The following is a 16,925-nucleotide window of genomic DNA, read 5'->3' on the forward strand; positions in this document are numbered from 1 at the left end:
CATCTCCGCTCTCAGTCCGGTTTTGGACCCTTCTCAGCAGTGCATGAGAGAACCGTGGGAATTTTCTCAAACTTGAAGGGGGGGAAACGTGTCTGCAGCTGTTGGAGCTTATCAGCCGCGAAGGAGCAGTAGAAGCATTTCATTCAGGTACAGAAAAAACACTGTTACTATAAGAATGTCATGAATGTTTATCTTCCTCCCTCATCAGAAGGGTTAACATGCTCCAAGGTGTGTCCGATCCTCTAAGGGGATTTGCGCGTAAAATGATCCACGTTGCGCACTTCTTTTGAGCGCGCATGGCAGATAAAAATGGTTCAGTTCGGGCACATGGAATTCCCATCATTAGAATATTTACTTAAACCTTGTTGTTCATAGTTGGTATCGTATTGCGCACGTGTTTGTCTTTATTAATACAACAAATTACGAGGCCTTTCAAAATGTAAACAAAATGAATGATGATTTGTCGCAGGTTGTCGGTGACGCAGATTCGAGTTCAGACACAAATAGCGTCTGAACTGGGATTGCACAGTAATTTATGCATGTCAGACTGAAAGATGAAAGCGGATTTTTAAACATGGTTTGGCCTTGGTCTGCGAATCTAAGATGAGTCAGAGCCAAGGGCATCTTCTCATCCAGGCCCCCATTTTGTTCACATGACATCATCATCTACATCCTTTTGGATGCGTATTAAAAAAATGAAATCCCTGCCCATCAGAGCAGGATTAAGACGCAATGTGACCAAAAAACAAAACAAAACACCAAACCATGCTCTAAAAATACTGAATTTCATCTTGAACTCAGATTTCTGACATCCGACCCTCCTCCACTTCTGAAAGAAAGAGTTTTTGACATAAGATTAAATAATAATAATAATTCAGGGACATATTTTAAAATAACAAGCATTCAGCAATGTCATTTGACTTGTTTGTCAGAAAATGTGTATTTATAGCATCAAATTGATCTTTTCTACTATTTACAAAAATAAATATAGAGAGTTGGCTTTAATATATTTAGAAAAAAGTCCTTACCAGTGTGAAGCAACACAGTATTAAACTGTAGAGCATTACTGCTTTTAAATTCAGTGTACACACTACAATTACTAATCAGGTAAAGTTAAAGCTTTTATTTTAAAGCAACACCAGTGTCCTTCATTTTCACACACATGCAGTTCAGTTGAGCTTTGTTCCTGCAACATCTGTTGTCTTAATATTAAATGCAGATACAGAAGTGGCTTTCAAAGTAAGGACCAGGGACCCCCAGGGGTCTGCAACAAACTGCTAACAAATCTTGAAAGTGATTTTCTATAAATAATATGCCAACAAAACAAACTTAATGTGTCAAATAGTGTGTTCCGACCAACACAAAGCTTCACTTTGCATTGGACCATTTTGCGCTCCATAATTATTCTCATCTAACAGCCAGTGGGGGAACCATCGCCTTTCAAAGTACAGCCAACAGTTGGAACAGTAACATTTCCAGAAGTTAGAAATTTTCTGTACTCTTCTGCAAGCTACCTCCCTTTTCTGCTCTCTTTATAAAAAGGGGAGTTGGATCATATTTCTATTTTTAATTCTTGGTAAATCCAGGTTATGAAAAAATTGCAGCTGACACGAGGTCATAACAGTCTGAAGAGAATTATTTGCTGAAGCTGGATTTTTTTCATCTAAGCAAGCCGTTCAACAACTTTTGGTCTGAACAGTTAAATTCATTTTTATTTATATAATGCCATATCACAACATATGTAAACATATGAGCAGAGTGCAAAATGTAGAAACCCACGCTTAACTGGTGCTTGGATTACACCATCCTTTCTCCCTTGGTCCTTTCTCTCTTCCAAAGGACTCATTGCACAACAAAAGGAACTTTTGATTCACAGTGTGGGAATTTTTCAAAACACTAACAAAAAAACTGGAAAAGTATTTTCATGGTGCAGAGATTTATATTCAGACCATACTCCATCTAATCTTTGACTACTGGACTACCAGTTACTCAGATGAAATAATCTGAGAGACACTTTACGGTTTCGTGGCAAAGTTTGAGAAATGACCACTTTCTCCTCATCCTAATGAAGATCATAGATGGAAAGATATTATGAAGGAATTTTTTGTATGATTATGATAACAGCATAAAGAATCACTGCTTAATTTCTAAGTTTCTATCTATGTTTGACATATTTTGCTTCTCTGTATCCCAGAACATGACTAATCCACTGGAGAAGGTTGTGGCCCAGAAGAAGGAGGCCATTGAGGCAGTGATGGATATGTTTCAGAGGGGGGCTGAGGTGCTGGCCAGTGCTGTGGGTGAGCTCTTTCCTCTTTGCGAGGCTGCTGCTCCTGTCCTGCGTCTGGCCTTAGATAATGTTCAGAGCAAAGAGGTCTTCTATGTCAAAGAACAGTTCCTGACAGTGAAGAACAAACTCGATGTGCTCTCGAGTCAGCTGGAAGACATAGACTGTGAGCTCAAGAAGGGAAGACTGGACTCCCAGTACTTCTCTGTTGAGGAGAACATTCGGAACCAGTTCAGGAAGTATATGGATATACTGGAAGCAAAAGAGCAGTTCAGGGAGGTGAAGAAGAGACTATTTTTGGAGCACTTTGCCAAAACTGGAGGAGAGAAGAACCTGCTTGTGCTCTGTGATGCTCTCATGGGGACTAACTGCTTTGGTGAGCCCGTTTTAGATGTGGTAGAAAGGTAAATTGTTCCATTTCATCACATTTATGCTTCTGGATTTACAAATCACCACTGCACATTCCTGTGGATGGGGTGTCAGATGAAAGTATAATGAAACTGCTCTTCTGTGTTGTAGGTATGTGGCACGGAACCGCCGCCTTCTGGAAGATTTCTGTGTTCGGATGAAGGAGCTTCTCTGCTTGGGTCTGATTGCTCTTCTGGGTCACTGTGCCTTAACACAGGGCCAAGAAGAAGAGGAGGAAAAAATCCAAGAGTGGAGCAGCAAAATTGAAGAAGTTGAATCCAGGATGAAGTCAGCCATTGAGTCTTGCATTGCTGCTTTCCCAGAACAAGCAAAATTAGACACCGAACGTCTCCTGAAGGAAAACCATGAAGAGAATCTTCAGGGTTCAACTCAGCAGCTTTTAGAGTTCTTGGTGAAAAAGTACGACTGGGTCAGCTGGTCAGTGCGGCTAATCAACCATTCAGGCAGCAGCTATCGAAACTGGCGAGCAGGGGAGCATTTTCACCATGTGGCAGGGCAGAACTGGTTCGAAGTGCTCCAGGTGAACAACATCAACCTGGTGGTGTCCTACAGCACCAAACCGCAGCCTGTGCCCCACGACTGTATCAGGCAGGTGATGGAGGGTCAGGGGAAGAAGGGAAATGCCCCAGCTGTGGTGGAGGTGTTGGAGAAGCAGCTGTGCGGGTTTGTTGTTCATGCAGTCAGTCGTCACAAGGAGTCCGCGGCTGCGTGGAGCTTTCCGGAAGACTGTCATTACTGGGAGAGGCACAAGAATGTGGCTGTGTGTGTGCACTCAGAGTAAAGCTGCTAGATAATCCAGGTTTTAAGATTTTAAGGCAGACAGGTTTATCCAAATGAAGACACTTAACATTTTTGTTGCTGAAAGAAAAATTGATGATACACCGCATTGATCATCAGATAATTTATATTAACACCAATCACACAAACGAAGCATTTTCAGGTATTAAGCCCAGACCTAATGCATTAGTAGTGTAGGGAGATTTACTCATATTCTTGCTGATTATGTCCAGTCGATCTACACATTAAAGAATACATTTAAGGGGTGAAGAGATAAAACAAATTTAACTGAAAATATTACAAAGCACTTTTGTTAACAAATAATTACGTTGCTTCAAACGGAGATGCACCAGCATCTCTGACTGAAACTACATTTAATACAACAATTCTTTTAATTTGCTGTAGGGTTTGTTTGTAGTGACAGCGGACTGAATCATACTGACACTGTTGCACTTATTTTTAACATTCATTTTGTGAATGGAAGGTTTAATAAATGTGAAAGATTTCAGAATGCAGCTTATGTTTTAAAATCTTCCTTTTTAGTCTAGAGGTGTTTTTTTCTGAATGAGTTATGCCATAGTTTTACAGGTACAGCCCATTTGAGAACAGAATTGATTTGACACTCCTACATTAGAGCTACACATGACTGGATCAGTGCTCTGCGTACGCCATCACCTAAACTGACACGTTAGAATCAATACTGGAAAACATCCGATCAATGCAGCTCGTTCAGAAAACTTGGTTTCACGTTTTAATGTTTTGTTAAAATAATATAACCACAAATGCACTTGCAGAGCTGCGCGAGCTCTTAGATACTCTCGGATATTTTCTACATAAATGTAGTTATAGCTCTTTAAAATCACTTGCATATTACAAACTGTATTGCTACATGTCTATCCATAATACTAACAGTTTACTTCAAAAGCATTTTACCTCAGCTGCATGCAGTAATAACACCGTCTCCCTTGAGAAACAGCTTCTCTACCTACTTACAGCTTTCAGGAGATGGTTCTGCTGAGGCTGCATCTCTCTGCTCCCTTTTTGTCCGTGCTCAGCAGGCTGGCCTACATAACCCTGACAGGGAGCGGAGAGGTTACTTTTTCAGGCGTGAAAAACAAGAGGCTTGGAGGTTGGAGACACGACAAAGTGCCTTGTGTTCTAAACACAGTGAAAGCCCTCGATGTCGAACCAGAGCCCACTGCCGACCAGTGCTCTGCCTAAAAATGATAACACGAGTTAACTGCTTCACACAGGATCTTTATGATTTATGTATCATTTCATCTATCTCAATGCAATTTACTTCATCTGTTAGGTATTCTTCCTCACATTAAATATTCAGTTGTTTTGTCTGAAATTTAAAAATCAACCAAAGATTTTCCCAGGAAATTTTTATGAACTCAGTTTTTTTTTTTAAATCCACGGCATTTAGATAAAAACTATTGCTTGCTTAAACGGCATCTGCTTTGTTACTCATACCAAACCATCTTAACAAAATTAGTGGATAATGAATGGCTAGCATGTCTTTTTATGCTTTATGATAATTAATGAGCAAAAACAAAAAGCAAATGGATGTGTAAACACGTGTAATCTAATATCTGTCTCCTTTTTCTTGTACAAATGTGATTTATGTAGCACTGTTAGTGCCTGTGCCCATTAAACTGAAGCAGTGCACCCTCAGCAACACAGACTCCGGCTAATTTAATTGATATTTACACATAAGTCAGCATTTCCTGACCGCAGCTCTGCTTTGATAGTCCATGAATAACCTTTGGCTGAGCTAATATCCTGCAGACGAGCAGCAAAGTGCTTGACTTAGCAGGATGGTATCAGTCATAATGCTCAGAGTAGGTGCAGCGTGGGTGGAGATGCCCTTCATGTCATATCTCAGTGGATCTGCAGGGTCTTTAGCTGCTCGGCTTGTGTGTCGTAAATCAAGCCTGTCAGAATCCATCAAGCGCTGTTCCTAAGACTCAGTGCAGTGCAGCAGGAAGTAGACTGTGTTCAAAGGAAAACAACTGATAATTCAGCTGATCAAATTTATGTATATAAAAAAAGCTAATTAAAAAATTACGTATAGAAAAGCCTAATTAAAACTAATTCAGAGACTGTTAGGGTGCAGACTGTGGGGGAGGAAACATCAGATAAGATCAGAACTAAAATAAAATCAAAAATAAGTCAAGTTTCTCCCCTCAAAAAAATAAATAAATAAATAAATAAATCCAGAAGTAGAAGTAGAGTAGAGACAGATGAGTACTCCAATATGACCTATGTAAGAGGATTCAATTCTGTGATGACTGTTTTTCCCAATATCAGGGCTTCATGAACATGAACATGAAGAAACGTATTCATTTATTAAGTTGAATTATATAGAAAATGATAATTAATTGATCATAGTGTGCAATGTGTGTTGCACTTCAGATTTACTATTTTTTTGTTATTCTAATAACAATAGCCACATTCCTTATTTTGTTCATATGTCTAAGAGCGGTAGATGAGGTCTAGGCTGGATGCTGTGATCATATTCCACTGGTGGAAATCCTGATTATGCGTAAATACTGGATGCAAGAGTAAAAGAGCTTGCCCAGTCTTCTCCAAAGCTTTGAACATTTCTCAAATTAATTAGTAAACCAGCACTTTATTTGTCCTAAAACAAAAAAGTAATCTGACACATAATCTATCGTTAAATTTCTAATTAGCATTTTAGGAAAGAAGATTAAGAGGTTTTAATAAGCAGTTTATTAAAGTTGAACAGTTTCCCTCAGTTTCCCCCTGTTTGAACCCTAAATGCCACCCTAAAGAAAACCGTCTCATGACTGTAGCTTCATACTTACCCTGCAGCTGTGGTATGTGTATTTCTGAACACTAGAAAGTGCCACACTAGCATTCAGTGTTTAACCTCCTAGAACCTGGCCTTCACATGGGGACATCACATTTTGGATTGTCTAGACCACAATACCAAATTTTTCTCTTTCAAATGAGCCATATTGCTTAAAGGGGCACAATTGTTGTTTCTCATTTTGTTTTTGTACTCAGGAAAAATGCTGCTGTGTTCACACACCAAATAAAGAGTTTTGCACATCTTTACTCAATTGTGCCAAATAGCAAAGAGAAATTAAAAATGCATGCCATGAAAGAGTTCGGGTCTTAGGGGGTTAGGCTAAGATATTAAGCTTGGCAGTGGTATTGACTTAATTTTTAAACTTTAAGTAAAACAAACAAACAAAAAACAAACAGAAAACAGGTTTTAGATTGAGATTGTTTCTTGTTGGGCAGATCTTGTACCTGTCACTGGTCTAAGATCTGCAGTCGTCATTTAATATGGATGAGAACACCCTATAAATAGCCTTAAACCACAAACGTCTTCACTCTAAATCAAAATGCTGGAGAACAAAAGCAAAACAAAGGAAAACATATCACAGACTTCCCCGCGATGCCAAACACTCCACCTGCTACCTTGCTGGCACAAAGCCTTTTTGTCATTACAAATCCCAGACAGGTGACTAACTGCTTTACCACCTTTGATCTGGCGCTGAAAAAACAGAAAATGTGGAGCAGACAGGCGGATGGGTGTGCCAGACAACAGTGCAGCCCTCAAACACTCACAGACACAGTCTCTGTGTGCAGACCACTGAAACGACAACACACAATAAAACAAACAAGAAGCTTGCTAACGTTACACCTGCGTCTGCTGATGGATAACAGACCGGTTTGTCTGTTGTTATTGTGCTCAATTTAAATTTAAAATAATCCAGTCAATTTATATTCTCTTTTTTGTTGTTTTCCTCTAGTGGGAAGGCTGGATTTGGATGTTAAAATTAACATGACCACCAGCAGTATTTAACATTTCCTTGGTTTTCTCCCCTGTGGAGAAATGGAAAGCAGATGCAGCCGGCACTGTAAGGCAGTGGATTCATTAGTGGTTGTGTGGGCTTTGCCTAGGTAACAACTATTGATCCAAGAGGCTCTTCTCCTGCATAAAAGGCTCTTGCTGTGGTAAACAGTCAATCCTGGCTGTCATTATGTGGAAGACGGAAAGCACCTGTTTACTGACCAGCCGGCTGCTGCATCTTGCATCAGTCAGACTTGTAGTGTTTTGTGGTTGAAAGGAGGTTAACGCAAGATTTTAAGAATGAAAGAGTGAAATATGGCAGGGAAATGGTGGCACTAGCGGTGGTTTGCAGACAGAGGGCGCTATCAACAAACAGATCTGAAGGTAACTCTGCTCCAAAAGCAGTCTGTTGCTGCCACGATTTCAAATAAATTGCTTTTTCACCCGTTTGTCGTTGTCCATTTACAGTTCAAAGATTTTTCTGTTTCAGCATCTGGTGAACATTTCATTTCTCTCACCATTTTAAACTGACTTTTACGACTTGAGATTAAAGTCATCATGGATGATGATCCAAAGCCCAGCCTTAACCCCATGCTTTGGAAGCAAGTACTAAATTATGCAAGTCAGTTACAATGATTGCCCAGACTTGAGACACCCCCCCCCCTTTTTTTTTTCTAAGAGAAACAACCAAACTACATGTTCAGTTAGCATATCACAGATGATGACTTATAGCAGGCCTCACAGGGTTAAGAGGAAATATTTGCAGACATTTCCCTTTTCTCTGCTGCTCCTACAGGCTGTGACTCATAAAGGGACTTTTAACAGCGGAAATATGACTTTAAAAAACAAAAAACCTTCATGGCGAAATTCCGGAAATAATAATTCTAGAAACTTGAAAATCAATTTACAAACCTCCCTAAACAAAAACTCTTCCCAGCATCCTCTAACACAGTCCTTTCCATCAGGCTGACTTTCCTCATCTCCAAGAGGAGATACCAGCCAATATCAATATTTCATAAACAAATGAAAGACTGGATGGAGGCTAACATCAGGCTGTCCCTGGAGGAGACAGTCAATCGATGGATGGTAGGATAGCGCTGTGAGGCGGTGTCTGCCAATCCTGTCCACGCAGGATAATGGTATTACCCATCAGTCCGAGTGGCCCATCGACCAGCCTGCTGCTCTCTGAGTGGACTAATTCAATAAAAAGCATTAAAACATTTGTTCAGTGGCACACCGACTGCAGGTCCGAACCCAGATCCAGTTTTTTTTTAATGGTCCTGCCAGGTTTGAGATTCTGGCTATTAATGTTTTATCCATTAATAGCCAGAATCTGCAAAATGAAGTCAATGTGGAGGATCAGAATTCTGACCAGTAGGGGGCAGTGACTCTGGATGCAGTAAAAGTCTGGGTCTATAAAAGTCTGAGAAAACGATCCTACTTCTCTCTTCATTTTTGACTTCAGGACATATTGTTTATGGTCTCTGTGCTTTAGTTTAAAGTGTTCTTACTACCGTACGATATAACTTAGAAAATTATGGGCAGCGGTTGAGTGAAACTCATGAAAAAGCATGGGTACCTTCTGACTGTGACTAAGGTTGCATCGCTTGCTGTCTTCTGTCAGTTATCCAATTTGGCCATGGCAAAAAAAAAAAAAAAAAAGCTGAAGTCTAGGCTTCCACAAACTAATAGGACTCAAAACACGGGAAGTTAAACGAACACAGCGGCTTTATTGCTGGAAAAACCTCCATAAAATAAACCCACATAAAACAAACCAAAACCCTGAACATGGAAACTAAGAACTGAAACACTGGGAAACTAGAACTTAAACTAGACCACAAGAAAACAAACCTAGAACTGAGAACTAGGCATTTAGACAGGAACACAGGACAAGGAACTATCAAAATAAAACAGGAAACCGGCATGGAGACACGGACTTGACAAGGAGCGACGACTGACCGGGGAGACACAGGAGATGAATGAACACAAAAACACGGGTGACTCAACAAGAAACGAGGAACTCAGGAAAGGCCCAGAGAGCACACGGAGACAGAGACTAAACACAAGCTGAGATAAACACTAAGAGAGGGAGAACGAAGATCACCGAGACCAAAGAAAACCAAACCATGAACAACAATAATCAAAGAATATAATTCCAAAGTCGGAAACAAAAATACTGGGTCGCAGGCCCAGTCAGTTTTTTATGAAGAGTAAAGAGGGTCTGTCAGAAAAAGGCGTTCCAACAGATGTGATGAGTCAGTCAATAAATGCATAACTCCTAATTTTTGTTATATTAAGCTCTGTGTAGTGATACCAAATATCACGAGCAACATGGGCTATTCTATGATTCTCAGTGGATCTCAAGGTATAGGATTCAACATAGAGGCCACATAAAGGTGGCATTTGAAACATACACAAAGGTACATCTAACCATGTAGGGATGCCATCCCACTTCTGTTACTTTAGGCATATGCAGCTGCTAGCCACAGTTAGCCACATATTAGAGATGAACAGCTGTGCAGCTAGGTCTACACACTCAAATACAGTATGGGTCATTTATCTAAAGTTTATTTTCTCTCAAGCAGGAGGTAAAAAACCCCCCCAAAAAACAAAGAATAATGCTGTTGACCAAGTTTCACCTTTAGAAATGTAGTTAGCTGCTCACAGGTATTAAGGTGAGATCTTCTTATAAACATATGAGTGTGTTGTCATTACCTCTCACAGCTAAGTGCTTTAGGAACCACTGTGCTGAATGTGGAAAACAGCTCAGAAACATCTGCTTAATTATCAGAGAAATCTATCATTTGCTCCTTAAATTGTCCATCCTGCTTTAGCACAGGCCCTTCTGCAGCAACGACCTCTTTAAAGGGCTGCAAGATGGCTGACTGCCAGTTACCCAATCACAGCCTGAGTCTATAAAGTCTATAAAGAATGCTGCAAACCCCAAACACAAACATTTCAAATTAAAAGTACATAAATGTAATATGATATGCAAACAAAAGCAAACAAACAAACAAAAACAACACAGTATTAAAATTTTCAGAATTAAAAAAATATTCAGAAATTACCAAAATTACAAGCTTGTATTTTATTATTTATAATTAGATATTAAATAAGCTTCATCTGGAAAGAGGAATAAATAAGTGGTGCAACTTTCAAATATGTAAAGCTCATTAACAGAAGGCTTGCACTTCTTGTATTCATAATATAGTTTATTTATAATATAAATATATATATAATATACCTTTTTCGCTGGAATTATGTTTCTGTAACATGTTAGAAGATTTTTAGGATCAGGATTTTAGTAGATGTTTGTTTGATAGTCGACACAGATTCACAAATTTTTCAGTTTATAAAAAAAATGTATGGGATGGTAACATCTCATGCCTGGAAAGTCTCATGCCAACACCTATGCCAAGTAGGTTCAGTTTCAAAGTTTTCAGTTCAGTTTTATTTGTAGAGTGCAAACTGTTGCCACAACAACAGTCGCCCACGCCACTCTGTAGATTAACCTAAAGACCCTGCAGTAATACAGCGAAAACCCCAACAATCAAACGATCCCCTTTGAGGAAGAACTTGGAGACAGCAGGCGTTGGAATTACAATTATTTTTGTATGTTGTATGTTACACAAGAATTCTGAGTGTTTTCCAACAATAAGTGTTTAAAAATCTTCTAACCATACATTACTTCACTGTAGAGTTGTTGCAGCTTTTATGTGCATGTTTTAACATATTGTTGCAGCTTTGCAGCAAAGTGTGATCAGTCACAGAGGTCCAACATTTTTTTAGGGAAAGCTTGAGGACTGTGGATGTACTGAAAATCTAAAAGATTTCATCTTTAACTGTTTTATAGATCTGTAAAGGACTTTAAAAGTCTGAATGCATCTGGGGAATCCATCTGTCAGAAAACCTTTTAAATGGAAATCCACTGGGTGGTGAACACGTGTCTTGGCCATCTGCAATGCCTCAACATTTCCCTCCCGCCTTCCAACACTCTCTTTTCTCCTCTGATACCAGTCTCCCTCTGCAAGGCCCCATGTTATCTCACTCAAACCCCCAGTGCGTTGCAGTCTGAACTCCCCCCTCACACACTCATACAGAACCTCAGATTCCTTTCCTCCTCCTTTGCAGCAGGTCAGCGACCCTTTAAGTAATGAAGAATCTCAGAGAGTGAATCTGTTCTTTTGCTTTTACTCTGTGTTTCTGTTGCTGACTTACCTATGTTTGCTTAATTGTGATCTAAGGCTCTTTAGCCATATGTCCCCTGATTGTTAAATAGATAAGCTAACCCCCCAAAAGCTGGACAAGTTTTCAATCTTATGAGAAACAAAGAAAAAAGGACACTTGTACAGAATGTACTTATCAGGAGGATAATAAGTAAATGTTGACTGTCAGTAATTTGAAACATTTCTTGGATTAGTTGTTGCGTGGTTTTAATGTGCTGACAGAAAGCAGTAATGCTTTTATAGTTCTAAAGAAACTTTGACATTGACTAAAAAAAGCACATCCTCTTTCTTTTGCCAAATCTGTAACAGCAGTAGGTGAGTGTGGCTGTGCAGCATGATCATAAGAGAGGGAGGCGGTGAAGTTGTGTATCATGATCCCGAGGGAGTGGGAGGTAAAAGCGTGAGAAAGGGGAAATGAAAAAGAGGAAAACCAGGAAATGCCACGTCACAGGCCACGTCAGTGGGCTAATCCCTCACAAGCTAACTCAAATCCTCATGAGAAGACCAACAAATGCAGTGAATCAGATGCAGGAGCAGCCTTAATGGTTTAAGGGCCTCAGGGAAATACCAGCATGAAGACCTCCAGTTTTAGCTTAGCCAGTTTAAACAGAGTATGTCTGAAAAATCTGAATTCTTGATAACTGGTTCATGTGCCAGTTTACAACTTTACCCCAAAAAACTGTTTAACTTTCATATGAATTTGTGTAAGATTAAAGTTAACATAATGTTTGTCTCCAGAATTTGTTAGAATTTGTAAAAAAAAAAAAAAGAAAGAAAAAAAAAAGTATTTTTCCCTCATAAATATATTTGTTTTTAATAAATCTGTGAGTTTTATTCTTATAAATCTTATTTTTGCCATCATCATGCTAAAATATTTTTTTAGGGCAGTGCAATAGTTAGCATTGTTCTGTCACATGAAGATGGTCGTGGGCTCAAATCCAATCTGGTGGGTCTTTCTGTGTTCTCGCCACGTCTGAGTACTCTGGATTCCTGCCACAGTCCAAAGACTGAAGGCAGTAGGGTAAGGTTCATTAGTGATTTATTAGTGACTTGCTCATAGTTGCGTGTCATCGGCCGGTTGTGTGGCAAGCAGGAAGTGGACCTGAATGCAGGACTCTGCAAACAAACGTGAACTCAAATCACAACTTTTCTGGCAGCTTTAACAAAACATAATGCAGAGAAGAGCTGCAGCACACTAACTGGAAAAACTAACATTGACAGACAGAAGAGAACATAACATGAGGAGAGATCAAAACTAAGGCCTTAAATACACACGAGGTAACCAGCACACTGGAACACACCTGGGAACACAGGTGAACTGAATCTGACTAACGAGACAGAAAAAAACAAAGCTGAATGCACACGGGACGGGGAACTAACAGAATAAAACAGGAAGTAACACACACACACACACACACACACGTTATTAAAATGAAACATTTTAAATTTAGGATTTTTTCTCATACATTGTGTGTTATCTGATAATTTTTATTGTCTCAGAAATTTCTGTACTTTTTTCTGATAAAATGGAAAGTTTGTTTTCCTCTCAGAAATTTGATTTTCTTTCTAATAAATTTATGAAAAAAAGACTAAACAGAGGATTCTTTTGCAGCGATCGTCTTTCACTTTGTTAAAGCAGATTTTGAAGGAACAGTTTATTTTAGTTGGTGTGGGAGGGGATTCTGTAGCAATCACACTGTGGTTTCTTTAAGCAACAGTATAATTTTGGAGCGAGGCAGAGGATGATGATGTGTAACCTCAACATTCAGGGAGGGTCTGGAAGAGTATAAATGGTCCCCCAGGCTTATTTATGCATCTGTAGAGTGATTAGTGACTTACCGTGGTAATTCTGTATTGAATTTTCTATCCTGTATGTTAGTTTCATTTTTAAGACCCCGAAGCTTTAACATGGAAAAATACATGTGATGTCTAATTGTCGTTTCCTTTCACAACTCCAAACTGCAATACCTTTCAGAAGTCAGTGGAACCCAACAGGAGGTTGTAATGACCAAAGTAACTATAAACCAACTACAGAACAAGTTTTTTGAGGTTTTCAGAGAATTGAGAATTAGTAAAACTAAATGATTGAGTGAAATGCCACAAGAAGTAATTGGATTTCCAATTTACATGGAGCTTGAAGGTGGTTTGGCTCAATTTGTAGAAGGGCAATTATTGACTTGGGGTGAATTTGCTTGCAATCAATACGCTGCCTACTTCCAGCCTGTGATTCTCCATCTATTTCCTTAAATCCAACCCGAGTTTGTATTGATCTGCTTGAGCAACAGATGGACTTTTATCAAGGAGGACAGCGAGACAGCCACCAGAGTCCCTGTTGTGCATACAGATTGTTGGTGCGTGACTCAGACTGGGCAAAGTTCACTTGTGTTATGTAGTGATCCTGTAAAAACTGCACACACCAACTGAATAAAAAGAAGGCTGGGAATAGATAAGGGTTTGATTCCAACGTTTTGGTCCACTGAATGTGGTTATTGTTAATTATTAAATCTCAGATTGATCTGAGACACTAAAATGTCTCAAAGCAACAACTAAGACTTTGTCCACATGGTTCAAGTTAAGCATATTATTACTATTGAAAATGAGCAAAGGGGAACTGGTAGCAGCTGGGTCGCTTTCATTTTCCATGAACATAAAGTGAGGAAGTACTTGTTCCTCTGTCCTTGCTCTCTCTTGACTTATTTAGACCAACGAGATGCTTCAGTCTGTCTCTTTATGCCCGCTTCTCTGTGACCTGGAAGCATCTGGACCAGGCAGGGGAAACCCAACATTACTCAGAATGCAGACATATGCTCCAAAACCCACACTGGACACATTCCTGTGAAAATACAGTGTATGCTGACATTCTGGGCTGACTTCATCACAAAACCTCCCTGAAGGACATTTAGATAGAGAAATTTCAGGCATCTCTGAAATTCCAGGCTCAAGATGGTGTTTATACGTAAGTGTGTTTTAACCCAAACAAGCTGCATGCAAGGCATAGGGAGCTGGTTGGCTGCTCAGTGCACTGCTTTGGGGAGGGGTGAAATATTTTAACAAATTTGACGTTTTTTACAGAAAGCCATGACCCCAGAGGATGAAGTTGCTGATCTCTCAGGCACCACCATCACGTGCCATTAAAGTGATGGCGCCTTTGAATTGTTGAATTAAACTATGCAGATGTCTTTGTATCACAGGTCAAATTCTCTGTTCATAAAAAACTCCAAAATAACAAAAACTCTCATTCAATTCTCCAGAATACTCTTTTTGCAATGAAGTCTCCAATAGTCTTTTCATAGAAGAACTTACTCTCTGCATCTCTGCTCATTTTCAATGATCCAACCGCATTAATACCCCTGAAATGTAGACACCATGGCAAACATAGCATGTCCAACATATCCAACATACCTGCTGTGAAATATATTTATATTTTCTTTTTCTATCCCCAGCTTTTTGGTGTGCTGCTACTTGCTCTGATGAGTAAATAAAAAGATCATTTTTGCATTGGACAAAGAAAAGAGTTCAAACTAAAAAGGGGCACACACACTTTTTATTTCCTTCTGACTTCTGATTTTTATTGTCCTCCTCTGTTTATCTTTAGTTTTATAATCTCCTTCATCATTTACCAGCACTGTAATGAGCAGTGTAATGAGGTACCTAATTCATGTTACCTAACAGTTGTTCTAACAGAAGTTTTAAAAATGAGATTGTTTTCTTTTTTTGTTTATCACCTTTAGAATAAATCACCTTAAACAAAACCTCCTGCTAGGCCAAAAATTGGCACCTGCCCATTCACCTTTTCCTCCAAACAGCTACCAATGACGGTTTCCACTATATATATATTTTTTCTCCTTTAGTCAGTAACCACAAGACCGCGCAGACATCTTGGGTGACTGAAAACCACCTCGGCTGATCCTACTTTTCTGTGGCTTTGGAGGACTCAATAAAGACCAGTGTTACTAGGATTAGCTGATAAAGGAACAACCACTTAGTCTGAGATGTTTTAAGTATGTAGATGTTCAGTGTTAAAGGAAACAATGCCATCAGCTGTCCAAAGGATTAGGTGATTTTGAAATAGCTTTAGATATGAAAAACTGATTCTGCATGAGATTTTTCAAGAATTATTGCAGCTAGCTGATTGGGCAATCTGCTTACAGAGTTCATGCTGGTTTTTCAAACAGCATTTTAACTTGTTGTTTGTTGCTTTTCCTAATAAATCAATCATAATGAATCATTTGCAGTTAAATCTGGCATTACAATCTCCAAATGAGTCTGGCTGGCTTTGACTGCAATAAAGTCATATTATGGTCTACGTGCATTTGTGGCATTGACTGTGTCTGTCTTTATTCACACATTACATCACATAATGTGGGATGTAGCTTGACTATAACACAGTTCATTATGAGACACTGTGGATAGTTTTAAATCACTCATCTCTGTTTTTACTGCACCGAGCTCTTCAAACAGCTAAACATATCCCTTCCTGTCATTCAAATACACACAGCACAGAGAGAAAAGTTAAAAGGTGATAATCTGGACTCGAATCAACTTTCTTTCTGCTGTTTCGTCCCTCTGGCAATATCTCACAATCAAACATCCATCTCACCAGGAAACACATTTCAAAGGACCTGTCTGCCCTGCCCACCTTTATTTTCCCACGGGAGTCAGCCAATGACGGTTACTAGATCCTGTCTTTCCCACTAAACAACTTTCTATTTATGAAGCAATCCTTCGACATACTGATCTCATACTCTTGTGTGGATTTTCGGGACATGGTAGAAAATGGCCGTAAGCACCTTCTGTCTTTTTGATGTGAGTGAAGCACGTTTATCTTGATGCATGTATTCAACATTTTCAGAGCTTTGCTTGTAGCTCTGCCAAAATGAAGTCTGAATTTCAAATTAAAAATCTTTGGCCATCTGTCTTGTTTGTATCGAGCCTGTGTCTGCACCTCTAGCTATAGTTTAATATACATAATAGAAATCTTATCTTCTGAATAAGTGCTTTCTCTTGTCTCATAATTAGAGCTATTGATATTTTGAAACACTCAACCCTTCCCAGAAAATGCTGTGCATCTTCTGCCATGAGATGAACCAATGGGGGCTTTTCCTGTGAGCTGAAGAGACATCTTGTGGCGAGGAGAAAACACTAGTCATTGACCAAGGTCAAAATGATAAAACATGGCCATGCTTCCTTGAAAAAGACAGCCATTTATCATTTTAGCTTCCAGACACAAATAAACTCTGTGATTGGATAAGTCAAGGTAAGACAAAACGGTCATGAGCTTTGTATAACATGCCATTAATGCATAATATACAATCTACACAAGCTTTTTACTTGTGTTTTGCTGATTCAAATATTATTCAGCAGCAGGCAATGAAGT

The 16,925-nt window shown here is 39.2% G+C and overlaps 1 protein-coding gene across 1 annotated transcript; it reads left to right on the forward strand.

The window, feature by feature from the left end:
* The first annotated feature begins 36 nt into the window (after positions 1-36).
* LOC134637686 (protein rapunzel-like) lies at positions 37-5,166 on the forward strand. Its single transcript, XM_063488174.1, has 3 exons — positions 37-147; positions 2,195-2,691; positions 2,807-5,166. The coding sequence occupies exons 2-3, from the start codon at positions 2,198-2,200 to the stop codon at positions 3,495-3,497; spliced, it is 1,185 nt and encodes a 394-aa protein (XP_063344244.1). The 5' UTR covers positions 37-147; positions 2,195-2,197; the 3' UTR covers positions 3,498-5,166.
* The last annotated feature ends 11,759 nt before the right edge of the window (positions 5,167-16,925 follow it).

Source organism: Pelmatolapia mariae, linkage group LG10_11 (genome assembly GCF_036321145.2).
Source record: "Pelmatolapia mariae isolate MD_Pm_ZW linkage group LG10_11, Pm_UMD_F_2, whole genome shotgun sequence".
In the NCBI taxonomy this organism is placed as follows: Eukaryota; Metazoa; Chordata; class Actinopteri; order Cichliformes; family Cichlidae; genus Pelmatolapia; species Pelmatolapia mariae.